We start from the raw sequence: 21,892 nt of genomic DNA on the forward strand, positions 1-21,892 counted from the left end.
GTCAATTTATGGCGTTTATTTTTATAATTTTTTAGTGCGTAGAATTTTTATGAAAATAAAATATGAATAATAAGAAAGAACAGTTAACCGCGCTTCATAAGTTGTATGTGCTAACTTTTAATATATATATATAATAAATATATATTTTGCAGCTAAAATTCCTCTGAAATAAATGCTAATGTGTTGAAGAAAGAAAATATAAAGAACTTAATTTTCTACTTAAACTTGAAAATTTTCTTTAAACATTTTTTTAAAGTTCCATAAAGTAAAATAACAAAAATGCAGAAATCAGAAAGTTATGGATTCAAATAATTATTTCGAATTAAATTGGCAATATTCATATTTTAAAATAATATAAGCACTCTCCGATAGAAAAATTAAGTTGATTTATTGTGGTAGTAAAATACCTACATATCTGTTGTATAAAAATGATCTTGGAGAATAAAATCTTCATATAAATATAAATATATTTCACACCAATGTATTGATTCCTTTACTCAACACCGGAAGTGTTCTCATAAATATTTTATTACTCCGACCAGAACGTTTTTATGTAAACAAATTTTGGAATTTACAGGATACTACAGTGTGTAGTAAGTTTTTTAATAAACGCAGCTAATACGAAGAAAATAATTTATTTTTGAATTAAAAAAAATGTGCTAGTGCACACGAAACTTTGTTGCTGCTGCTTTATTTTCTCCCTCAAATGCGTTGAAGTGAAATATCGCATTAGGTTACGACATTTGCTTTCTCTTTCACGCAGCGGCCATCGCACTAATTATAGGTTATCGCTTGGTTTGGAATAAAACAAGCAGCCAATTGGCGGATGCTTGGCACAATGGGACGTTGCAGCATGTAAATATGTTGAAGTGAGAAGGCAAGCAGTTAAGCAGGCGACAAGTTTCAAACTCAGCCGAGAGCGTAGAGCGAGCAAGTGAGATAGCTTGATGCGCCTGAAAACTGCTACTAATTAATTGACGTAGCCTGTTTTCGCACCACTACAACGACAATTTGCGGCACCAACACGCTTGCACTCAAAAGAGTGTATTTTGGAGGGGAAATGAACGAAGTGAGCTACTCAATTTTATGAATGAATGGTTGCTTGCGCAATTTCTCTGAGTATTGTTGTGGAAAATCTATAGTTAGCATGAAGGATGTCGTTTGAAAAACTGGTTGAGAGAGTTTGAGCGGCAAATGTTGATTTATATTTGCAAGAATTAAAAGTTTACCAAATTGAAAAATGTATGTTTGTAGGTTTTTATCTAAATTTTTTAGCTGAAATGTATGTACATATAAATATGTAAACAATTTTTTTTTTGCAAATGATAAATAATTTAAAATTATGGTTGTCTCCTTAAATCATGCAATATAAATATCAGTAATTCCGTAATATAAATTTTATATAACATATGTATATATTTTTTTCTAATATAAATATAAAAAATTTACATAAATATTTTTCTAAAATATCTTGCAGATGTACTTTCAAGTATAGATACGTTGTAAATTTTTTAGAAATATATTTTACTATTTGGTATGCAACGGCAACAAAACACAATTCTTTGTTTTGAATTTTTTAGATGAAACATTAAAAAAATTAGACGCATTTACTTAATTTCAAATTTGAGATAAAAATTAAAAAACAAAAAAAAACGATTTTAAAGAACAGTTTTAAAAATATCAGTCAGTTACTTTTGCAATCACTCCGCGAGTGCGCTCTCTCAAACACTACATCAGCAGAGGCGCTACTGCGGTATAACTACTCAAGCACGTGTGTATACATACTTATATCAAGCGAAAAATACAACACACATTCATTTGATTTAACTGCATATACACATATGCAAGTATTTGCCTTTGTGTGCTGATGAATGGATAGACGCGTCCCAACCACGTTTGCCAACCAGCCAGCCGCCTGCTGCCATGCTTCATCGAACGCCACCACCACCACCAGCTATCTCCTGCACGACCCCTCTTGTGTTTGCGTGTGTGAGCCTTGCTTGACTGGTCGCCGTGTATGTTGCGCTCGGCAGTAGCGAGCACCGGTTTCTTGGCACTGCAACGCCGTATTCAAATCCGATACGCGCCGACACAATACATTGTAGAGCGCCGGAGCGCAGCATAGCGAGTGAACGACAAGCGTAACCATCAACAATGACTGTTTGTTGTGCGCTTAAGCTGTAGATACAACGAACAGCAGCAACAGCAATAAAAAATAACAACAAATATACATATAATACTACGCCTATGTATCTGCTGTTTGTGTAGTTTTGTTTTCCTCCCTGTTGCTTAGCCGTTCGGTTGGTTGGCTCATTGGTGTGTTGGCTGTGTGGCATTTGCTGTTTCATTTGCGCAACATTCATTCGTTGGGGTGCTGGCTGGCGTCAACCACGTTATTGCTACAAAGTGTACGCGTGTGCGCTTGTGTGTGTTTATTTATGTGCATTACATTGTTAGTTTATGTGTTGCCTTTGTGTTTGTGACTGTGGAGAGCTTTTTTCGCTTGTGTCGCAGCGGGCAGAACAGTCACCAGCATTTGTACGTACAGCAACGACGCCCGTCTATATTTGCGCGGATTCTTTTTGCGAATTAACAACGCGCAAGTGTATTTCCAACAACTGACAGCTCAGCCAAAGGCGTAAACAAAAACAACAACAGTTAAAAGTAAAAGAGAAATAGTAAAAAATAGCATAATTAAAAAAAACAAGCAAGCGCCCTACGTTCACAGTGGGCCGGCCGGTGTAGCTAGTTGGTATACGCGTTCGAATGGCAGCCGCAGCAGTGCTAGTGACAGTTGTTGGGACGGCTTGAGCACACCAAGCAAATAGCGAGCTGCGTATGAATTTTGCGAAAAACTAGTGATCGCTAACTAACGCGTCTAAGGAACTAAAATTTTAACAAAAATTAAAAACGTAGTGAATGCGGGATTTTTTTTCGAAAAATTGCAAAAATTTAAATTTTATCAACAATTCATACTATGTGTATGTATGCCTCATCTGATTGCGCGTGGCTATTGGAAGTCGTCAACAAATCGCCTGTAAAGATCCTGCGTCGATAAGCCAAGACAATCGGTATTCACACGCATCAAGCCGTTTCGCTTTTGAGCAGAAGGCGCCACGCTGCGCACCACAATTCAACTACCTGTCAACGGTTTGGCACTTTTTGTCGGATTAGCAGACGGACAAGGGGCACAACAGCGGCACTAAAAGGCAATAAGCGAGGTTCCACCAACACAATAAGGATTTTTAAAGTAGGAAAACGTATTATTAGAAGAATATAATTGAAAAAAGTGCCCAGTTCACTGGCAAAAACACAAAAATTAAAAAATTACGAAAAGGACAATAAAAATTACAATTCAAAATCGGATGCGTTTCTTGTTTGGCATTGTTAAAAGTTGTATTTGAAAAGAAATTCTATTTGTACTGTTTGTGCGCCGGTGTTGCAAGTAGTGAAAGGACGCAGAACCAAAATTTGACGGATAGTTGTGTAAAAGAAATGGTATGTATAATAAAACTGTGCGATAAGTAAAAAAAAACAACAAAACAAAACAAAAGAAACATATAACTTAGTGCAGAAAGAAATCTCAAACAATCATATAACAAAGTAAAAAGTGCAACAACAAATACTGCATATTCAAATCAGCACAAATCGTAATAAACAAAATTTCACCTAACTCGTGAACAACCGATAAAGTAAAGTGATAATGTGAGAAATTTGGCAATTACTAAAAGAAAAGAAAAACAAAAGCGCGTATTCCCTTGTTAGTGCAGAATTGTGATTGATGATTGATCACTCATGACATGTGACAACTTCCTCAAGTTCTCGATAAATAAAAAGAAAAAATAACAAACACGTCAAGGCATACGCATAATCCTCCGCAACTGTAGTGCAACTCAAACAAATTTGTCATAATTAATTCGGCATTTAAGTGTATATTTCAAAGCGGATGTTTTAAATAACAGCTAGTAAATAATCAAACAAAATCAATTGTTGTCAGTTATCGCTGCACTCAGCAGAACGCTACGCAAAAATGTTAACGGACATGACACCGACGGCCGGACAGTTGTACGGCTCACAAATACCCGCCATGGGTATGAACATCGGCAATATCGCAACGCATCTGCAAAAACCGCAAGTTAATCCGGTAAGTCATTTAAGTTGTTTAGATAAGATTTTTTGAGGTTTATACCTCTGTTATAGAGATGTGTGAAATTGAGACCTAGTTAAATAGGGAGAAGTGGTAGATTTGGTACTTGCTGTTGTTTTTCGAAAGACTATTAAATATCTACAAATAATTCTGAAAACAAAAAGTTTCTTAAGTCCACTTTCACACAGGCAACTTCTGTTGCTAATTCTCGGGCGATTCTCTTTTGCTGTCGCCCCTTGCGTTCACACGAGCAATTCTTGTTCGACAACTCTGTTCGTGTATTTCTCTCATTCTCTTTCATATAATATTCTCAACTTCTTGTACGCATCGTTTCCAAGCAAAAAATATATATTTCATTAACTAATTTGTATCGTTATTCTCAATTTTCTAGCACATTTTAGTTATATTATGCATATTTCTATATGTATTTGCAAATTACATACAAAATTAAATGATTAAATTCAAATTTTCAAATATATTGTAAACATTAATTTTAAAATGTGTGCAAATGCAACACTGTTACGTAGCAGCGAACTGTTACGAATAAGAACACAAAGCGTGTTGCCTGAACACAGCAGACTCGGCACGATTCTCCTCTCCTCGTCGCCCCCTCTCCTATAAAACTAAGAATTGCCGCGACAAAAATTGCCCGTGTGAAAGGGGTCTAAGAAAATCCATGAATCAAGAAGAGAACCACTAATTTGTTGGGAAATAATTTTTATAACTCTAAATCATTCTCATTTAATGTATCATATTATTGATTTAAACATATATTGCGTATTTCTGTAATATTATCAGCCTTATGAATTAAAACAAAGGGCCTCCTTGAGACCAACTGTACAATTCACCTTTAGGTTTGGTTAGTTCACTAAGTCACGCATAGACCAGTTTTGGTCCTTACCGATAGCAGATGGAGTTCCGACACATGGTCTATGAGTAGTAATCATCCTTTAGAATGCTAGTGCTTAACTCGAATTTTAGATAACTTGGCTTCACTACCGATACCTCTTTCTCTCATACTTTGAGGTCCCAATTGCTTGCAGCGTCGTGCCTTGATTTTGACATCTCATGCAATTAATTAATTAATTTCTATATAAATATATGAAAAATGCTTTTGCTCCGACTTAGAAATTGTTCAATTGTTTTGATGAGATCGCGATCAGACTTCAGAACATGTTCAAAGAGATCACTGTAATGTTATGTGCCTAAATAGTAAAGTCATGTAATTTTTCGATTAGGTAAAATACAAAATGAAAATAAGGTACTCGTATTATGAAGTAGTTCATAACAGACCTTATTTATGTTCATATTTGTATTTTACAAAAAAGAATAATACCTAAAAAAAGTTAAAGTTATGTTCTTTTGCAATGGTTCTTAAAAGGTTTGGAAATTTAACTTTGTCTTTGCATATTGGCTCAATTTTAAGCACTTTTCTTAGCAATTTGGTGATATGATATAATATCAATATAGAATTTTCTTCCGCCATATTCCATATTTTTTAAGGATAATACTGATAGTGAAGAATTAAGTCAACCATTTTTTTTCTAATCACAGAATGACTGGGGGTAAATGTTGTTCCCTTTTGAACCATTAAATTGTTGCTTTGAGAACGGAACTAACAACAAGCTTTTCATGTTTCCGCTAAAGATTTCGAAATCATACCTTTGTAAAGAAGTCATTAAATTTTGGTATAGCTCGAAGCATTTCACTGAAATGTAGACCACTTCGCTAATGCTAGGTTTCGAAGCGGTATGCTCTGATTTTCAGTAAAATTCATCACTCATAGTGTTGTAAGGTTTTTTGTAACTATTTTAATTACATAATGAAAGTATGCGTGCTGAAATAACGAAAAATATTTTTTACTATAAATATAGATCCCACACTTGCCGAACGCGCTAATTAATGTGTTGAGCATGTATTTAAAAAAATCGTTTAGCAAATTGCAGTTTATGAGAGTTTTCGGAAAATATTAATAAGAAGGTAGTGTGAAAATATATGTATATATGGAGGTATGTAAATTCGGCAAGCGTTTATTATAGGCTGTAAGCCGCCAACTGGCTAACATAATGTAAAGTATAGGAAACAGAAACAGAAACACTGAAATAATTTATCTTAGTGCTACGGAGGTTATGTGGGGAATGAAAATAACTAATCGGAGAAACTATAACACCAATAAGTCATGATTAGCTTTGAAGTCGTAACATATAGGCTAGCTTAGACGCAACCACAGCGGCTAAAAGTAATATTAATAGCATTTATGACAACGGACTAATTAAATTTTAAATATAACTTGAATGCAAAGAAGGTTAATAATTTAAGAAATAGAGCTAAGTAACAATATTGAGTTCGAAAATGCCACAACAGTGAAAAAAGTAACATTAACATATGTATGTGTATATGTACATACAGCGGTATAGCCGCCAGATGCTCTAACGCTAACACGCAGGTATCGGGTATGCAAATTAGTAGTAAGCAGCCAGTTGCCACTTCAGGGAATCAGTAGTGAATAGAACATACCAGTATCTGTTACCATGTACTTACATACACATGTATGCACAGAATCGTTTGTAAACGGCCCGCTGGCGCTTTACACGCTACTAAAAGACTTGTAAGCTTCCAGCCAAATTGTGGCGAAAATACATTTAACAAGAAATATTTCACAAAATCTGGCCTATAAGCTTACACACATGTACAAACCAATACCTTAGATTAACATACTAGTAAAGCGTTACAACAGGCATGCCGGCGCTGTGGCATACATACCATATATTAAAATTAATACCACATCAATCATTTAGCAATCGAGGCGGTCAAGTTCAAAGCAACGCAAGCTTTGACTAGGATCAAGCCACCTATAACAGAGACAACAACGCATATTAGCACTGGGAAAAAATATGAAAATGTGAAAACGTGCACATACATACATACATACTCGTACATACAAATGGATTTTAGCTCGCAGGCACAAAAATTAAACGTAGCTTATAACGAGTGAAGTTACACATGCGCATTGGTTTTAATTAAAGCGTTTAACCGCGCCAACAAAACAAAGCGGCTCAGGCTCAGCCAGTAAGTAGATACACTTAAAACAACAACAGAAAGCATATGTGTGTGTTTATATGTGGTATGGGTCAATTCGAATTCGAAGTTAAAGATTTAGTAATTTTTTGGTGGCGTGTTTTGATGATTTAATTTTTTCTCATCATTTATCTTGCGTGTGTGCTTATGTTTAAAGCCTTTTAAGCAGTTAGTTGGCGGTGCGAGCATGAACGCAGCCGCACCGAAATGATAAATTACCAAGACAAACTGAAATTAACATTTTAGCTTTACACTCTACGGACTTTATTAAGCGCTTTATATATAAGCGCTTTTCTTGCAATTTCTTATAAAGACAGTGGTGTTTAAGATTACATGAGGTGCAAATCTGAATATTTTATTGGTGTATAGCGTTTAGTGACTTTTCCTTATGCCTTAATATTGTAAATCTTTCTAAAGAGTGCTTTCTCCATTGACGCAATTGTAACGCAATTCAAGGAATTTGAACTGATCTTGGAAAAGTTTTCGTTGTTCTCATTGTAAATCTAGCTTCTTAAGCTATTTTCTGTATATACTACCAACTTTCTAAGTGTGAATCGGTTTCCTTTCTTTTACAGTTATCTCCAAAATTCAAAAAAAAATTTATCAAAAATCTCAAAAAAACAAAAAAATTAACGAAAGTCGAACTATGAAAACTTCTATTGTGAGACAAGGATTTTCCAATTACATATTTGTTGTTGTTTTAAAGAAAACACAATTTTTCAAACCGAGTAGTAAATTTTATATATTTTAGACAAATATTATGAATACATTTAGAATTATTTTCACTGATAATCTTAATGCGACGTTAATATATGTATAAATACTCAAGAGAAGTCGAACCTCTATTTGAGGATAAAATATTATTTTTATTGAGGATAAAATTATTTATAATGTGTGAGAGAATGTAATTTCCAAAAAAAATGTTGTCTAACTTTATCTCCCTTTTTTGAACAAATCATTAAAAAGCCTTTGGGAGGTATATATCTATATCTATATAATTAATCATTCGTTAGATTTCATGTACTCTTTATATTTAAAATATTTTTTTAAGAAACGCCGTTTAGTTTGTTATGAGGTATAATGCAAAATATGATAATGGCGCCACAATATTATGAGATGCGCTGAATTATTTTCACAAGAGCTGGATAACAAAAAAAAAAATGAAAATTGAAAAAGAACAAATCGAAATTAACAATTACCTAACGGCTCGTTTGTATTTCCCATCGAAGCGGCATATAGAGTTTAACAAAAGAAATTAAGAAATAATATTTACATACGAGTACCTTACCATACCTTATACTATATGTAAATATATGTGCGAGCAGCGAGCACAAAATGCGGAAAGCATTTTATGAGGCGCATTCATTGATCGCGCCACAAACGCCAACTAAGCGATCGGTGTGTATTTACCGCTGTGCGGCTTTATAACAAAGGCAAAACCGCCGTGTCATTTATTAATTTTGTAATTAATCGTATTAAAAAGTCGAAGATTATTAAAGTAAATATGAAAATGAAAATCATGTAAATTATCGAAAAAGAGGACGAGTTGAGAATTGTGCTTGTGCACTAAATTGGGAGCCACCGGTGCGCCCACTACAACAGCACAACAACAAAAAATCTAAGCGCGGTGGTCAGGTGTGCGCTGCTGGAGATAGTGTAAGCGCCGGCAAGCGCTAAATATTTCCTTCAAACGCCGGACTGATTTTGAAGTCGCGCTCTCGCGCATTCACAACCGCGCGCAGACGCGTTAACCGCAGGTGGTGGCCCGGTGCTGCGCGATGCCACAGTGGCGACTCGTTGTCAGCGGTGTCTTTGTTATCAAACTATTATTTAATAACTTTTAATGAGTTTTCTATCCATTTAATGTAGCCGAAAATATGAATAAACTGCCGTGCGCGGCATAAGGCAGGGTTAAGCGGCAGCAGCCATTTGCAGCGGCGCGTTCAATGATTTTTTTCTTTTCACTTAAGTGTATAGCGCCACATAGCGTTGTATACGCCATTAACAAATGAAATTAGTCGCCATGACTTTGCTAAAAAGCGGGCAATTGTCGAGCTTAATTGAAAAGAGATGCAGCGCGACTCACTGAACATAACAAAAGTCAAATGCGCTATACGCATTGGTCTCGACATTAACATGGTTTCCTATGTTTTTATTACATTTTGTTTTTTTTTTTCGCTTATCTTGTCTGCTAAAAGTCAGCAGTCAGACAGCCAGTCAGCCAGTCATTCAGTTAGTTTTTCGTACGCATTCAACCACCAACGACTACAGCAATATATATATGTGTGTGTGTAGCTAAAAAATTGTATTAACTATAAGCGCTCGCAAGTAGATGATCGGCGCATCGGTCTGCTTGGTGCGCATGCACATCACTTCGACGCGTTCGAAATACGCCGCTGACTTGCAAGTTCCTTTGAGTTGCGTGGCAGCAGCGCAGCACATTGGTTATTGCGCGGGAAATTGTGGCACCAGAAAAGTCATAAATAGACCTATAAGGGAAGAAATGCGTTGGAAATTGCTTAATGCCGCTTGTGACTTTAGCGAGCGTTGATACTCTCTGATTTTTACATATCCACAAATGTCATGTAGAAAAAGTTGTTTTGCATGTTTTTGTATTGCTTGTATTATGGGCATCATTATGAATGGTTATTACGATATATTAAGGTGTTTTTATTATGAGTTTTACAGTCTGTTTTTTTCATGACTTTTTTCTTGTTGTTGTATGTTTTCTTGCTGCAACGCTAAATTTTATGACTGGTCATTGTTTAATTACTGCAATCGTGCTACTGATTGTCGTGATTATTGTTTTATTTTACTTACTTTAACACTTTTTACAATGCTCAAGTGGGCATGGAAAATCAAATAACTATAATTTTAATCTTGAGTGAGAACTTAGATAATCTAACTGATAACAGTAAATAATTTAATAAAGATAATTTGTTTGTTTTTTCTGTTATCACTGTGTTCTGATATCACAATAGATTACATATTAGCAATAAAAAAATAGGTTCCCTTCTTAATGATTTTTTTATAATATTGATTTTTTTTTTGTAATTTTGGTTTTTCGAAAGGCCTGTGTAAACTGTGAAATGTCATTAAATTTTTCGACTCTCAAATATGCTATATATCCCTCATATAAGAAAGAAGTTCCTGTCATATAATGGTCTCTATATAGGCATGAGCTAAAAAATTTGAGTATATTAAAGAAATTTGTGTACAGATTCCGCATTTTAGAATAGTAAAATACAAAAAAAAATAGTACATCAAACGCTAACCGTTAGAAATTAAATATTGTTTTTCATATTTCGTTGCGCATATTAACTCATACTTCAATAAATACAGCTTATATAAATTCTCAAACACTTCTAAATCTATAAAATATATATATACATGTATATCTACATCTATACAATATATATATAAATATATACAAAATTGAATCGTGAATTCCACACTTCTCAACGTTGAATATAAAATAAATTAAAAACATAAAATCATTTTAAATCGCAATATGCGGATTTGGCCAGAGACTCACAGAACAAGCTTTCAAAGCGCACACAGAAATATCGATTGCAATTTCAGAAATTAAATTTCTTTGCACGTTGCGCGATCTTTTGGTATGATTATCACAATTATCTGCAATTCAGACGATAAATCATTTTACTCTTTGTTGTTGTACTTGTTGCAGTTGTTATTTTTATTGTTGTTGTCGGCTTTGAGTGTGCGTGCGTTCGTTTTAAGTGCAATTTTTCTGTTATTTTTATTATTATATCATTTTTTATTTGTATATGTTACTTATGCTTGGATATACGGACGCTTATGGTATAGTAGTTGTTAAACAGAAAGCAAGAAATCAAAAGTGCTTTGGCATGTAGACAGCTGTATAGTTGTAGGAGGATGCCTTAGAATACATATAATATGCCTTTAATAAAATCAATTCAAGCTAACTGTAGAATTCTGTGATCTTATTCCTAAAATAGTTTCGAATCTAAAATTGTTGGATTCAGAATAAGTGCTTTCGTTTATTCGTTGTAGATTTGAAAAATATCGGATTTCCAATTTTGTAATAAATTTAGAGAGCTCGAGTTCCGCTAACAATTCAGACCGTCTTCAATATTTAATATTGATAACCACCTTAACTTGGAATAGGAGAAACAATAGAAGATTTAGAAGGACGGGTAGCCTGGGAACCAAGCGGTTTACTTATATTAGAATTTACTTTTTTCAATAATTCCATAATATTTATATATATAATCTTAAACGGTTACTTAATTTATGTATTTAATTATAAAGCAACTCAATTCATATGTTACAAGTTTAAAAATTTAATGTATTTTGACGTTTTGTCTTCGAAAAATCGCAGGAATTCTCTCTAGATGTCGAATAAAGAATTCGAAAAGACAAACTATTTCTAATTAATTTTAAAGAATGCTGTCGGGTTTCAAAGCCTTGGCGGTTACGCAGATCTGAAAGTCTTGGCATTTTTCGAAGGGAATAAACTTTAGATCTCCAGCATTTGTATAGTAAATGTGAGTTGAAGCAACTTCGAAAATATGTGTTTTCGTTTACGATATACGCCAATAAACGACCTACTTTTAAATAGTATCCTGGCTATTGAGTAGAGACATCTATCGGTCAAGCTATATTAGTCAAAATGTCTGCCGAACCAGCAACTATTTCGGAAAAGATTTATAGACAAAGATAAATACCAGTCAGTGGAATAAGAAGAGGTCTATGATAATCTTCTGCTTAAAATATTCTACGTAGAAATATTAACTACGAAAAGGAAAATGAGAGTAGAAATATAATTCATTAGATTTGGATCGAAAGTGCAACCATAGAACTCTAACTGTATGTATGTCTGTGCTTATAATTACTGAGCAATTTAAGTATTATTTTTCTTTATGACTTTTTCAAAACAAATACACGTTTCTATAATTTGTCCACTTAGTTCGCATTTGTTTTTGTTGTAAACAATGCTGCACTTTGCATTGCGCGCAATTTACCACTTTTAAAGAAAATTATTTATGAGCAGTGCTTACTCTTAATTACAATACTCAATGCGAAATAATAGCTATAATAATATTGACTACCTTTCAACACTCGGGCATGATTTTTTAGTTATGCAACAGCTATAAATAATTTTAATCAAGTCGTTTAATTAAAATACTCGTAATACTCGCATGCGTATATTCTCATGCTATGCCAGGCAGTTAAAGTGTCATGTTTATCTTTTACAACTGTGTAGCATACATAAGTCGTCAATTGCCTGTAGTAGAAATAATGTTCAATGGTGTCGCTTAATTTTCTTTACTCACATTATGTCTGTTTGTGTATAATTCTGATTCTCTTAAATTCTTTTTTGTCCTTAGGAAGTGTATTGTTTATTCTGCTTACTGTTGTTAGCATATCGACTTTTAACACATCGCTTTGCCAACCAATCCAAACCAATTTGTCGTTAGCAGTTACTCGTTCCTTCACTCGGCATCGTCAGTTTACACACTTTGTCCCAGTTTGTGTATTGAATTTCACTCGGCTGCCGCCACACAATTCTCCTTTTGGGTCGCTAATGAGCGTAATTACACTCTGAAATTAGGTTTTTTCAGCTCTTCTCGTTTAGCTGATTTTCACTGCCATTCCATAGCATGCTTCTACTACATACTGCAGACCCTTGCTGTCGAACTTTGGCAAATTATGCCTCATGAGCTCATACTCGGAGTTCATACAAAGGTTACTATGGTTGTACGAGTATGTGTGCTCTGGTAGTTAGGCTCATTGCTGTGTCAATCCTCATTTGAGCAGCTCTTCATTAGTGGACACATGTACATCAACGCTCGGAATGTCGAAGCACATATACGTATGTATGTAATGCTCCCAAATTAGCTGAAAATTCGTATACATTCACATGCATACAGGTCTATGTGCCCACATATGGTTTTCATAATTTTCATTTGCTTGCTCATATGTACAATGTTAAACTAATTTGACGTGTTTGTATTAACCTTGGCTAGCAATAACAAAAACAATAAATAAAATATTAACAAGGTGACAAGCGCTGACGTACGCCAATCGGGTGTGGCGATTAGTTAATGCGAGCAACTACTTGTCTACTTATATACATATGTACATACATATGTATATATAAGGGTATATCAGCAGTGAAGCGGTTTATGGGTTTGTGGTTTATGGGCTTATATTAGATCACGTAAATGGGAATTGCTGCCATTGAAGTAATAAATATATAATAAAGCACTGAGTGACTTTATTTACATATTTTCTATACGTAAATGTATATATGTATGTATATATATATGGAATATGTGATAGAATTAATAATTCTATTAATGATTTCAAAATAATTTTATTTTCTAAGATTATGAACCAAATAGGTTTTTGAAACGAACCTCCTATTATTAAGGAGTTCTAACTGAACCAAACATACCGTTTTTATTTAAAAGGTTATATTGTTAAACGCGGCTGGAGTTCAACCTTGTCTATGTATGGCTGATAACCAGCCCACAAAGAGATGTAGCGCAAAGAGATGATTTTCTAAAATATCCTTCGAAACAGTAATTTTTAAATATATTTAGGAACAAATATAAATAAATTATTGATAACTTTTGTTCTTTAAAAAATGTTTAATAAAACAATTTAATCTGTAAAAGATCTTCAAGATTTACCGATAATGTTTCTTGTACATATTTTCTAATACTAATAATTTTATATCAACAGCATCTAAAATTTCTATATAATTTTGAAAAAGTTGATTAGGTGAGGAATGACCATTTTGCTTGTTGTAGATCTAAAGTGTTTTTCAATAGGAATGCTACAAAAGTAGACCGATGGAACCAGCAAACGTCGCCTTATTTTTTCCCGCTTTTTTGACATTTATAATCAGTAAGGTTTGGCATTTTAGCATGAAAGGATATACGATCCAACAACGAGTCAACATTATTAAAATTTACTTCCGAAATTGAGCGTCCTGTCTTGTAAGATCAACAATTGAGCGTCTAGTGAATCCACAGGCACAGTACAAAATGTTCCCCTGCCAGTGAGACAAAGAAGTGACCGTATTGTGGAGAATATTACTGACGAATATCGAACGTGAAATTGCAGCAGTATCGGCCGACTTTTGTCTTATTGAAAAACGTTTTATTAATTTTCACTATCTTGTTGGTGTCACCACTACCCTCTTCGGTGACAGGGAACATAGATATTCTAAGACGCTCTTTAAAATAAAAATTTTGTATAATTTTAAGATATCAAATCAATTACATAAATGAAATCCAATAAGAAAGTAAAAAAAACTGAAGATAAAATATTTAAAAATTGTGATTCGAATATGTACATATGTCTATGTGCAATCTTTGACAACTTGATAAAAGAACTGTATGGTATGCATTTGCCAATTTAGCATGGCATAACGCATCCTTTTGCCATTTCTCCAACGACACAGATAAAAAGCCAGAAGCCGCTCGAAGACCACATTATGCTAAATAAGTGCTGCTGTGGCAACTAGCTGTTGGTAAATAATGCATAAATGTGTTTGTGTGCATTTGCGATTAACGAGCGCATCATTAAACACACTTGCAACGACTTCATTTATTGCTTTAACAGCTTATGCGCCACATAGAGCTGATTATGGGGCAATAAAAGTGGTTGGAGGGCAATAAAAAAATGTTGAAACTGAAAAGCAAATAAATTCAAAAATGAAGCGCGCACTTACATATGTGCATGTATGTATGTATATATTCATGATGCGTTGACAGCTACAAGTGTTGCACAAGTGTACATATGTTTGCCGAAAACCAAATGCAGCACTGCCTCTGTGGTACGCATATTGTATATTGGGGCAGCAATCAGGCAAGCATAACGCTCTTCGGTATCAAAGTAAAAATAAATCACTGCCTAAAGGGCGTAAATGAGCAGACGTAAATCATTTCACAGTCCGTGGATATTTATGAAACAGCGTTTCCCAAATTGTCAACGCATTTGGATTCAAAGGCTGGGGAGTTGGAAAAATAGCTGTGTCGTAAAAGTGTGTACTTGTTGCAGCTTTGTTGACAGTTTTAGTTCCTTTAATTTTTTTGCTTTTAATATATGCTTTGATTACGAGCTTGCGAAGTTTGTTTTATTTTTGAATTTTATGCCCCCAAATATTGACAGACACTCATCACCTACGGGTTTTTAAATTTTTTATTAGTTTATTTTTAATGCTGTGTTGAATGCGGGTGGCAACTTGTGAAAATAAACAGACGGTGTAAGTATTTAACAACCTGTAAACCAAGCTGTTTAAAAGATTTTTTTACAACCCGTTACAAATATTTCCGTTTCCTTTGACGACTCACTACCTTTATATTATTTTACAGTAGTGATGGTAGTGGACAGACCAAAAGACTTATACTTTGAGTAAAGAAGAAGTATAGTAGTATTACTGGTAGGGAGAGCTCTTAGCCCAGAGGAGAATCCTTTAGAATGACCAGAATGTAGAGCTTACGCCGAGGATAACACTAAGGCTGGGGTTACAAAAATTCCAATTTAAAAGAAATTGGTGGTCTAGGCTGGTGAAAACTCAGAAGTTCTAACTCATCGAGTGAGTTGCCTAGGATCATAAAGAGCCCTTTGAAGGCTTTTATGTGCAGCAGCTTGAGACGCTCTAAATCCCATCAAATTGTCGAAATATACAAAATCATAATCGCAATAAAATTTTTAATTACAACAACATAGCGTAATATTTATTGCCACATAAAGATGCATTTAAAAGATATACCGTTAAGCAAATGAACCTAGCTACTTAACGGTAACGTGGGTTTACTCTCAACCACGCGAGTATAGTCCCTCACACTCACATACATACATATTTATATCTCTGGATACTTTTGAACGCATTCGCTACGGTACTAGAAATTTTAACCCCTCACACATCATGGTCCTAAGTAGCCGTAACGAAAACAAATCCACTGACATGTCAGTTCAGGACCGTTGCACGTTTGTCTTTTGATATTTCATATATTTAAGTATATAAGTGTGTAAGTGAGCGGCGCATATGGCAGACCAGCGTGTATTAACTTCTAAATGATAACAACAACAACACCAGAAACAAATACATTTTGTGGCCGCCTGTAGCGTGCAACACAAAAGACTAGCGCTATGTCCTTTGCTGCCGCTTCAGCATCATCCATCCTTCGTGTGTGTAAAATGTCCTTTGCATGCACGCGCTGTACCACTTTTCTGCGCTCTGCTCTGCTATACCTTCATCACACGCTATTGTGGTTGCCTTTTGTTGCAAAGCTACTGTGCCGTTGTGCCTTTATGCTGCATTGCCTCAGCATTTGCCTCAGTCTCAGTCACACAGCAGCGTTCAACTCATCGCTGACCTTCTGTGCTCTTTTGCTTCTCTGCCATTCTGTGCAATTGTGATTTAGTGCTACACTTCGGTTTGTATGTATGTACATTGCAGCCCAGCTGACTAGCTGTCCTGATGGCATGAAGTAATTTCGAAAATAGCAACGTTTCGCAGACAATAGCTCAAGTACTTGAGATTATTGTTTATGTTGTGTCCTTTGACGCTTGTTGTGTGTGTTTTTTTCACATTCACTCTTCTTTGCTCTGTTTACTTTGCTTTTGTTCAGCTAGCTTAATTTGTTCAACAAAATTGTTTTAAGTTCGAGTTAACAATGTGCGAAATCCGCTTATCCGCTTTGTTCGAGTTTTGCTGTGTTTTGCTTTTGTCGGAAAAATGGCTTCCACCCGAAATTATTTGCTAATGCTTTGATTTTTTTTTGTAAATTATGGAAATCAAAACAAAAATTTATACTTTTTTATTCACGCTGTGACAAAAGCGGATTTACAAGCATTAAAGGTATAGGTATTATCTAGGTATCTTACCTTACAGGTTTATCAGTTTGTAAAAAAATGTGTACGACTCCATAATTATTGTGGAGATTAGTTGATATTTTGGCTAGATGATATCTTGAGCCTATGTTTCTATCTCTTGACCACCCTTGAAAACGATGGTTAATTCGCTTTGATGAATCACTATGTTGGCGATTTACACTTTACACTTAGAAATTTCCATAAATAGTAGGAGAAATGTTAAGAAGATGTTCACCAATTTAATATTAGCTGGTGATTCAAGGACCTTTATTTATTTTATGTGTATTTATGGATTTATGGCAAGACATGGATCGGAGACCGTTACTTATCGTCGAAACGTTTGAGCCTATCACAGCGATGTGTCAATCTCAGTCTTGCGAACGTTGAATATTGGCAAAAAAAAAACTTAATATTTCCACCTCCCATTCCTTCAGGATTCCTAAGTTCAATGCATGTAGCCTTTCACAGTCTTTAGAGAGTACTCCCTCTTTTGTGTTAAGTTGAGCTTTGTTAAAAGAAAGTACTTCAGTCGACTCCTTGCTTTCCGCTCAGAACCAAAAAGATTTCGTCCGAGCCAATCGAGCTGGTTCTGCTTGTTAACTAATGTTTCTCGAGAGATCGAGCGCTTAAACGCAATAAGACCGAAATAGCTTGTTGGCGGAAGGTCTCAATAACGGATTTTAAGACTTCAGCTTAAATCTGCAGGGCTGGCGAAGTAGGTTCTAAGGTCAAAGTATTAATGGTTGGTATCTGGTAAATCTTGTATCTAACGCAAGTCGTGTAGAGTTGTAGAACAACATTATATTACTAATTCACTTCAATTCTTTTTCTTCTGTAAAAGTTTATCATTTTTAACCATCTGTTGCAAGCATGATTTTACATCGATTTCTGAACGCATATTCCTAGCTTTCTTTTCTCTCTTTAATATTATTTTTAATAAATATCAAATAAATGCAAAATAACGCTGCATAATTCGTTGTCGCTGTGTAAGAGCAAAGAGCTCACAGGCGACGCAGGACTCGCGAAACAACCAATGTTGTTGCTGCTTCTTTAACATGAATAAATTTCGCTCCGAGCGCCGCAGTGTTTGTCTATGAATATAAAATATACAAAAGATAAATGCGCTGAAAACAGGTACAACAATTCAAAAATTTTGAGAAAAAATATGCAAAAGTAAAAATGGCTAAATAAAATAAAAGACTTGTTTGAATATGAAAAATAAAGTGGCAAGTGAATGCCTTTGCATTGGCGCACAATGCCACGTAATGTTTATGAAATTGTGTTGCAACGGTGTGCACGGCCATTGGTGGCTGTGGAACGTCAAAATTGCCTGGAAGGCGCCCAAAATGCAAAACGTACGCTCACACAGATTAGCGATTTCGCCGCGCTTCATCCCAACTCGTCGCAACCGCTATGTGGCTATGTTTGTACGCTGGTAATGGTGGTGTGCTTAAGCATTTTGCATGGTTGGTCGTTCCACCGGTCGTTTGCTGGTGGCATGATCATGTTGCGCAGACGCAGTGAGTTTTTGGTCGTTTTTTTGTACGCTTAGTGCCTTACTGTTCATACTGTGATCTTGTCAGTCGTCGACTCATGGACTTATGTATGCATGTGGCTGGCGCTTCGCGGACGTGTTGTCTTTTTCGAAATTGCCCGATTGACATTCTAATGCGATTCGTTTGGGATTTATTTACATGCAATATGCAACATTAAGAAATTCTTATGGCATTCGCCGGAGAAAAGCATCTGGCATGCTTGGCGTTAGTGTTGCACGCTGTGTTTATCTTCCTTTTTTATGTTTTTTTTTTTTACTGTATTTTGGGTTCATGTTTTCAACTTCCACAACTTGGTTCAAAAGCTTAAAAAATTTTAAACTTTCTGTCAAATTTCGAGTAGTTTTGTGTGTGTGTTGCGTTTCACTGCTGGCAGTTAGTTGTGTGCATATTACTTGCTATCATCGGCTGATCAGCATCGGTTTAGCTTTCAACAATCTTTTGTTGACGTTACCTTGTCTTACTTGCCATTATTACCGCTGTTGCCGTGCGTTAATGTTGATTATCCTGCAGCTCTGGCGCAGCAAAATGATTGATTTTCCATGGTCTCATGTTTTCACTGCAAGATTTTTGCAGGCGATTCAAAGTGATTCAACGCTTTAACAAATATAGCCAGCAGTATGAGAGCCACCACAAATTTCAAAAAATTGATTTTTTTTTATTTCATTTTCTTAATGTACGTATATTTAAGAATACACACAGAAAATTTCATAACGTTCCGGTGAATATTTTCAAAGTTACAAGCAAATCAAAAATTTGAAAAGGCGTTTCAGAGTGCTTGGAAGTAAGGTCCAAACTTTAAACGCGTTTTTCTCAAAATGGTGTTTTCAAAGCCGGTGACCAACATTACTCAAAAACGGCTAGACCGATTAGTCTCAAATTTTAACACGACCTTCTTAAATATATTTTTTAGTAATTAATCGAAGATTTTTTCTCTCCGATAAATATTTCTTTTTATAAACAATTTAAGGCCGAAATTTCGGTGAAGAATCGATTTTTTTTTTGAGAAATCGCCATTTTGTCAAAAAATTTTATTTTGCTTATTCCTTCGATTAATTATTAGATTTAACATTATTTTAACGAAATCCGTTTGGTTTTTTAATTTCGGATGATCCAGTTCCGAGATATAGTGGTCACCGCAAAACGTCTTTTTTGAGAGGAGCTCCTGGAGATCAGCTGTAGTTCTTTTTCAAATAAATATTTTTACTAGTACTAAGTCTTAAAATACAGTTAAAAGATACCATAATATGTGTATAAATTTTTGGATCAATAAATTAACGTCTAACTGTATATAACCCCTTAAACGATAGTCTAAAGAATATAGAGATCATTATATTTTTTGTTTAAATAAATCTATCTATTAACTCTAGTCACAGAGAAGTTACAGACATAAAATTAGTAAACCATTAGAATGCATCAGTTTTGAGTTCATTTCTTTTATATGAGATCTCTGAAATTAAATTAAACTCGTTCATCTAGTCAGTTTAGATCTTTAGTTGTATCGTCCAGAACAAATATTGAGTTAAAGAATAGAAAAGCATTCTTCGGTGTTGCTGTTCAAACGTAATTAAAAATTGTAAAGGCAAAGAACTAAAAAAGGAGAATTAAGAGTGTAAGGTGTTCGAAATATACCGAAATATTATTTGTTTGTGTCGATTATTATTATATTATGTTTTTGTGGTTGTAGCACAATAAATATTATTCTTTTTAACTGACGTAGACAGCGCTTTCGCGGTTATATCCGATTTACAACAGCGGGCCATTCGTTCTTGCTTCTCGCTGTTTGCCGGCGATTGGTAATACAAGACGGGAATAATGTAAAGTTTGTTTTTGATACTCAGTCCAAAGTAGCACCTGTTTGCAAGAGTGATTCTGCGATGGATTTTAAGGTTGACATTATTATTGGTGTTAATGCCGGTTCTAAGATAGACAAAATTATCTATAAGTTCAAAGTTATGACTACCAACTGCGATATGCGAGCCAAGTCCCGAATGCACTGACTGTTTGTTTGATACCAGGATATATTTCGTATTGTCTTCATTCTACACCAGACCCATTCACTTCGCTTCCTTATCTAGTCTGGTAATAACAGAACAGCGTGCTTATCTAGGCATATTTAAAGTTCTATATCTTTTTTCTGGAACTTAATCAAAGTGATATTTGTGTGTCAAAAATCATATTATTATGCTAAACCTCAAGTTCCGAAAATAATTGGAATACAGTTCTTGAAGATATTTCACAATTATGGTTTAAAATTAATTTGCGTTATATTAACCGGCTTATTTCAAAATTTTCTTTCGATAAATTCTTACAAGCTGTGAATAATATCATTGCAAAAGTTGGTTTCATTTGTTATGAATGAGAGTTCTACAAAAAATATATGTATGTATATGAAAGTCGTCGAACCATACTACCACCAAGACGCACAAACCATACATATGTACATCGCAAAAGAAAATAAACCGTACAGTACTCGTGTAACACACCCAATTCTTCCAAATGTAGCGATTGCACTCGCCAGCACAAATATGCAGATGCATATCGGAAGGGGGAAATACGTACGAATGGGCGTTGACGAAAAAATATTTTATTGCCTGCGAAAGCAAAAAATAGAGAAATTGAAATGGTGAATAGTTTATTTTCTGTTTTTTTTTGTTTTTTAATTTCTAAGTGAATGAAAGATGTTGTGTTTGTGTGAGTATGGCGGTTGTGGCATGGAAATTTTATTGACGTCGAGTCACTGTGAATCTATGTATGTATGCACATATATACTATATAATCCGACTACACATTTTACTTTTTCATATTTTAACATTTCCACTCTTTGAATATAAAGAAAAACGAAAAAAAAATGATTATTTAATTTTCCAAAATTTCCCGCATTACATAGGTACAGACTGCTACAGCTTGACACACTCCATTCATATTTTATATAGTACAAGAGTGTCTAAAGGAGATATTAATAAAAAATGTAGAGATGGCGCATAGCGGAAAATTTACATACACAATTTTCATTTGAGTTTTTTGTCTAAATTTCTTTTCAACAAACATTTTGCTAGCTGTTCGGCACGAGTGCTTGATTTTCCCTAACTTGCATGCCAGTTACACTGGCGGTGAGACAGTGGTTGTAGAGGGAAATTCAAAATTCAGCGTTAAAAGTTGCAAAGAAATTTTCGCTGCAATTGAAACGTAACGAAATGTGTGTGTAGAACACGCCCACTTTGCAACGCTATGTGAC

The 21,892-nt window shown here is 34.7% G+C and overlaps 1 protein-coding gene across 2 annotated transcripts in view; it reads left to right on the plus strand.

Moving 5' to 3' along the window:
* The first annotated feature begins 2,078 nt into the window (after positions 1-2,078).
* The window catches only part of LOC105213943 (transcription factor Sp9), a 54,045-nt gene continuing 34,231 nt past the window's right edge, over positions 2,079-21,892 (plus strand). The window contains exon 1 of one of the 2 annotated variants that reach the window (XM_011187058.3): positions 2,079-4,144. In XM_011187058.3, coding sequence (XP_011185360.2) covers positions 4,031-4,144 — 114 coding nt within the window. In that variant the 5' untranslated portion in view covers positions 2,079-4,030. The remainder of the gene's footprint in view (positions 4,145-21,892) is intronic. The other variant, XM_011187059.3, reaches the window with a different exon arrangement.

The sequence above is a fragment of the Zeugodacus cucurbitae genome, chromosome 5 (genome assembly GCF_028554725.1).
Source record: "Zeugodacus cucurbitae isolate PBARC_wt_2022May chromosome 5, idZeuCucr1.2, whole genome shotgun sequence".
Taxonomy (NCBI): Eukaryota; Metazoa; Arthropoda; class Insecta; order Diptera; family Tephritidae; genus Zeugodacus; species Zeugodacus cucurbitae.